This window comes from Pipistrellus hanaki (assembly GCF_964339955.1).
Source record: "Pipistrellus hanaki genome assembly, chromosome: 4".
Classification (NCBI taxonomy): domain Eukaryota; kingdom Metazoa; phylum Chordata; class Mammalia; order Chiroptera; family Vespertilionidae; genus Pipistrellus; species Pipistrellus hanaki.
Window position 1 is genome coordinate 48,299,337 of NC_140506.1, and position 6,000 is coordinate 48,305,336.

Sequence of the window (6,000 nt, forward strand, 5' to 3'; positions counted from 1 at the left end):
ATAAAATAGTCGAAAGTAATGATATCTCCCATAAAGAAGGACAAAAAGACCAGAAAGAAAAGTTTAAAAAAAAACCAAAAAACAATGGAGACTCAATCCAGGAAGTGAAATGCCTGAATAATAGAAGTTAATACGGAAAAAAAAAAAAAGTGGGGAAAAATTACCAAGAAATAATATAATACAAGGAGTTATCCCAGGAGTAAAGGCCTTGAGACAGCAGATTGAAAAGATCTGCTAAGTGCTGTCTCCAGCATTCTGTAGCAAACGAAATTATGAGTTGTGTGAGAGGAGATGAAAGACGTTTCATCACAAGCAAGGTCTCAAAAATACTTCTATGTACCTGCCCTTTTCAGGAAGCTAAGAAAGGTTCTGCTTCACCAAAACTAGAGAATCGAACAAGGGAAGGACCTGGCGTCAGGAGTGTCTGGATGAACACAAACGCATGAGGCAGGCCTAGGAAGCAATAGCGTGCAAGTTTGGGAGGAGAGGGTCTCCAGGGCAACACCCCAGCCCTGCAGGAATGGCTGGGCTACCTGCTCACTCTGGCTTGGTGGGAGAGAGGACGGGGGGACTTTAAAGAGTTTGGGAGGTTGTGTTAGTTACAAAAGAAAAAAAAAACAGAAATTTTATGGAAAAAACAAGTTCATTTTCATCTCCAGGAAAAAGCAAGTTTATATATATATATATATATATATATATATATATATATATATATATATATATATATATATTAAAAAACACATTATCAAATACTACTTGATGAAGTGATGGAAAGATGTATCCTGATGACTGATTTAACCAAAGTTGTATGATTTTGGAAGGCTTGAGGGAAGAGTAGGGAGTATATAGAAGAGCTTGGATGTCAGCCATTCAACAGGAAGGCAATAATTCATACCTAAACTCGATCACAAATAAAATATATTCAATTAACATTTTTTTTTTCTAAAAATTTTAGTGGAAGAACGCAGTTTTGTTGAAAAGCACAGATGGCCATCGAATCTGTACTTGAAGCAGCTTGCGGAATACAGGAAGTATATTCACTCCCGGAAGTGTCGTTGCTTAGTCATGTAACCTGGCGCTTTTATGTACACACACACTTAAAATTATCATCATCATGAAGAATGGGATACCTCTGGGTACCAGTAAAATTCTTGTGATGGAAACATGGGCGTTTATATATATATGGGTGTGGGGAGAAAAAGTCACCATACAGCTTAATGTGTTTACTATTTCTCTTTGAGAAAATGATGATGATGATCTTAAAAGGGAACGAAATATACTACACGCTAAGTCTAAGGCTTCACATAGTGTATAAAGCTGTTGTGCAGCCACTTATTCCCTTTAAGATGACCAGTTGCTTTGGCGATATTAACACCTTTCCCAGTTAAAAAATGTTAAAATATTTTAGAAATCATGTAGGATTAATACAGAAATTTCATCATGTCTGATTAATGGCTTTCTTAAGATTAGGGGCATGTAGAGACCCAGTGTGACTACTTCTATAATGAAAAATCTAGGGGACGACTCATCAATCAGACTTTAGGAATCGAATTTTGCCTGACATTTTGAATGTGAAATGACACTTGTTTTCACATCAGTGTTTCAACCATCATGAAAAAAAATTATGTTTTTTGTCTGAAACAACCCAACTGAGCCACCTTGTCTCTGCCCTAGGATTCAGATTAGGTAGGAAACCTAAGGGAGGATGATTGTATGGCCAGGGAACTGTGTAGTCCTTGGATGTATACCAACACTGTCAGAGAGGAAAAATAAAAATTCTCTACATATTTCTCCCAAGAAACCGGATTTTAACTGTATAGGGTCAGAGCTTAGAAGGGCCCCTGCTTGGTTCCATCTTGAAATTCATAATAATGTTTGATGAAGGGGCCTGCATTTTCACTTTGTGCTGGGCCTCTGAAATGATGTCTGTCTTGTAGTGGGATATGTACTGTGTTTTCTTGCTCAGACATCATTGTTCCTGAAAGCAGAAAAGAGGCACCGATACCCAGGGGAGAGGAGGAGGCTTTCTGGAGGGAAGAGAGCTTTGTGGGGGTTCTGAACGCTTTTGGGAAATGTGTTCCTCCCAGGGCCTCTGTGCCACCTTGACTAGTGAGTGAGAGATGTCTTGTGTTCGTTATCTTTAAGACACTCGCTGTTCTGGCTCTGTACCAGACGAGCCAATACATTATTGATCATTCTGTAGCACCAGGATATTGGTAAAAGCGACTGACCAGCGTGACTTTTATACGTATTTATGAAGATGCTCATAGAAAAACGTGCTTTTTAGAGAAATTGCTATTGAAGGCTCAAGATGTTTTTGTTTTAGTGTATTTACTAAGATTAGGATGTCAGTGGCTTGAATTATTTAAATTATTTTGAGGAGTAGCACGAGTTTTGTCCTTCAAGATTACCCAGTAAGTTAAACGAAAGGATGTAAGTGAAATACTTGTTCCATGTAGAGAAAATGGTACTAGGATAGAGGACAGAATTCTAGTTTCTTTTGTGTTTCATGTCAACAGAAATAATTACACAAGCAGAGAGAGAGAAAACCAGATTACTGTGTTATTGTTGGCATCATTTTCTTCTGTAATAAAATTCAATATTGGATATATGTATTTTTTAATTTTCAAGTACTTTAGAATACATATAGTTTCCCAACTGTTCAAAGGTTTGATTAAACAGTTTGGCACTATAGAATTAGAATCACATACAGTTAGTCCTTGGATGTATACCAACACTGTCAGAGAGAAAAAATAAAAATTCTCTACATATTTCTCCCAAGAAACCAGATTTTAACTGAATTCTGTTGATGAAAATTACTGGAATGCATTTTATGTCTTTTGAATTTTTAATTACTTGAGCTAATCAACTCTTGGCAAATCCCAGTGGGCATGCACTAGCATGGTAAAGAATAGACACTCTAGTGGATTTCCAGAAATTCATTCACTTTTAAGAACTTTTTAAAGTGCAGTGACAGCATTTTATTCTTCATAAGCATTACCCCTATATGAATTAGAGCACTTAAAATTCTAAATCAGTAACTCTTAATCTAGGAAATTGAAACAAAAGTTCTAAAGCAAAATATGTTCTTGCAAATACTATTTAACATTTAAATGGACTACATATAGGTTTTAGGTCGTTTGATTGGAGCTGAGTGTGGAAGTGGATGCTCTGTTGATGTTAAGCATGTAGTTTTTATTATCAAAGTCCTTTACACCTGTGTGAGCGATTTAGACCCGAAGATCTCATAGCTCTTCAGAGCTGCTCAGAATAGTAATCAAATTAGTTTTTAAATCTAGATTAAAATGTTTGAATTCACTCGATTTAAAATAACAAGACATTATAAAATACTCTTTAGCTATCTTGGAGAAATGAGTACTCTTTTGGTTTTGATTTTAATTGAAAGATTATTTCTATATGAATGTGTGCTCTGTGCTCATCTCTGCTTCAATATATTTCCCAATCATTTTAATTAGAGGAGATACTGTATGGTAGAGCTAAGGCCTTCTCTTTCTGGGCCAGGTTTTCACCTTATGTAACCCTTTGTATACTTCTGGCTACTCTGTGTCATATTGTAGAAAAGCAGGCTCGTAATATAGAAGTTTCAACAACATAACAAATTTATTTAGTCCAAGCCAGCATGATGGCTTCGTTTTGGGCAGTAGCAGAAAACTGAAGATTTGGATAAATTTGACTTTCAAGACAGATAAACTTTTCAACTGTTATTTTTAAAACTACACTACACTGATACAATTAATTATACAAAAAAAAAAAAAGTCCTCAAGAGTATTTTATTTTATTTAAAGCATCTGTTTAATTAAATCTTTAATAATTTTGCAAAGAAGGATATGTGTGTATTTTAATATAGCCTGATCTGAATTTATATGTTTTTAGCTTTAGTATTTAACATTTTGTAACAAATAAACCTTTTTAAAAAAATAAGTTTACCACAGTGTTCTATCGTTATTTTATCTTGGATGTTGAAATGCTGGCGTGAATTTGGGAATACTGCCTTGTGTTTATCAAGTATAATTATGTTTCACAAAAAATTTCCATTATGTGTAAAACTTTTAGAATATTGCTGATGTTGTAGATGATTCATATGTGTGTGATGAAAGAAATTTATAAATTCTATAGAAAATTATATTTAGCAGCTATTACTACAATTTCTCCTAACAATATAACTGTCTTTGTTTAGAAAAAGTGCTTTATAATTATTTAGCATAGAAATGAGCCTTCTGCAGGCTTGAATGTTAGCTCTGCATAAGGGACTTGAGAATTTGGAACGTTTACCCTGGCTGGGTAGCTCAGCTAGCTGGAGGATAGTCCTGCTATGCCAAAGTTGCAGGTTCTATCCCCATCGAGGCACATTCAAGAATCAGCCAAGTGGAACAATAAATTGATGTTTATATATGTCTCTTTCTTTCTCTCTCCTTTTTTCTAAAATCAATCCATACATTAAAAATTTAAAAACATATTCAAAAGTGTGTTTTTTTAAAAAATATTTTTATTGATTTTAGAGAGTAAGAGAGAAGGAGAGAGAGAGAAACATCAATGCTGACAAAGAGTCATTGATTGGCTGCCTCCTTCATGCCCCCGATTGGGGATCAAGCTGCAACCCTGACTGGTCAACCACTGATTTGTGCTATCTGGGCTTTTTAAAAGTTTTTTTAAAAAAGGCGAGACTTCCCAAAAGCCTCCCTCTTGCAGCTCGGCCACCGACATGCCATCCAGACTCAGGAAGACCCGAAAACTTCGGGGCCACATGAGCCACAACCACGGCAAGCACAGGAAGCACCCGGGGCCACAGTAATGCTGGCGGCTTGCATCATCACAGGATCACTTTCGACAAATACCACCCAGGTGACTTTGGGAAACTTGGTATGAGGCATCACCACTTAAAGAGGAACCAGAGCTTCTGCCCAACTGTCAACTTTGGTAAACTGTGGACCCTGGTCAGTGAGCAGACACGGGAAAATGCTGCCAAAATCAAGACTGGAGCTGCTGCTGTCATTGAGGTGGTGCCATCAGGCTACTACACAGTTCTGGGGGAGGGAAAGCTCCCAGAGCAGCCTGTCATTGTGAAGGCCAAGTTCTTCAGCAGAAGAGCAAGGAGAAGATTAAGGGTGTTGGTGGGGTCTGTGTCCTGGTAGCTTGAAGCTACATGGAGGGAAGTTCATTAAAATGTCCAACTACTTAAAAAAAAAAAAAAATAGAAGAAGAATTTGGAACTTCTCAGAGCTGAGGAGCCCAGATAGGAGCAGGAGAAGACCAGGAAGCCCTAACATGTGGATAGATTATGCACTATATATTACAACCTCTCCCCAGGGTTCCCACATTGTCAGTAAAGGCTGCTGTATCCATAAAGTCCTCCACAGTTGCTTTGGAATAGTGTTCCTGACACAAATTTGAGCTGGGAACACACTCCTAGAAGACAATTGTTGCCTATGGAACAGTGGTCGGCAAACTCATTAGTCAACAGCCAAATATCAACAGTACAACGATTGACATTTCTTTTGAGAGCCAAACTTTTTAAACAAATTTCTTCTAACACCACTTCTTCAAAATAGACTCGCCCAGGCCATGGTATTTTGTGGAAGAGCCACATTCAAGGGGCCAAAGAGCTGCATGTGGCTCTCGAGCCAAGATTTGCTGACCACTGACCTATCCCATCTATTCTACTTTGACGTTCGGGACTGTTCATCCAGATTATCTATATACTTGCACACCTCATACATTTCCTATGGCTTGGTTTGGGTTCCCATTCCCTGTCTACTTTGCAAACTCCTGCATATCCTGTAAAGCCCAGCTTAAAAATCCTATCTCTTGCTTTCTGTGACTCTCCCAGGAAGAATTAGTTGCTTATACATGTTTCTTTATTAGCTCTTTATTATTATTTTTTTATATAGAGGAAGGGAGAGGGAGAGAGAGAGAAGGATCAATAATGAAAGAGAATCATTGATCAGCTGCCTCCTACATGCCCCCTATTGGGGATCGAGC

General features: G+C 37.5%; 1 protein-coding gene across 1 annotated transcript in view; it reads left to right on the forward strand.

Annotated features, from left to right (window-relative positions):
- RHOBTB3 (Rho related BTB domain containing 3) overlaps positions 1–5,173 on the forward strand; it is a 56,431-nt gene extending 51,258 nt beyond the window's left edge. The window contains 3 exon segments of the mRNA XM_084881964.1: positions 4,680–4,800; positions 4,802–5,109; positions 5,112–5,173. Of these exon segments, the coding sequence (XP_084738090.1) occupies positions 4,680–4,800; positions 4,802–5,109; positions 5,112–5,158 (476 nt within the window). The 3' untranslated portion in view covers positions 5,159–5,173.
- The last annotated feature ends 827 nt before the right edge of the window (positions 5,174–6,000 follow it).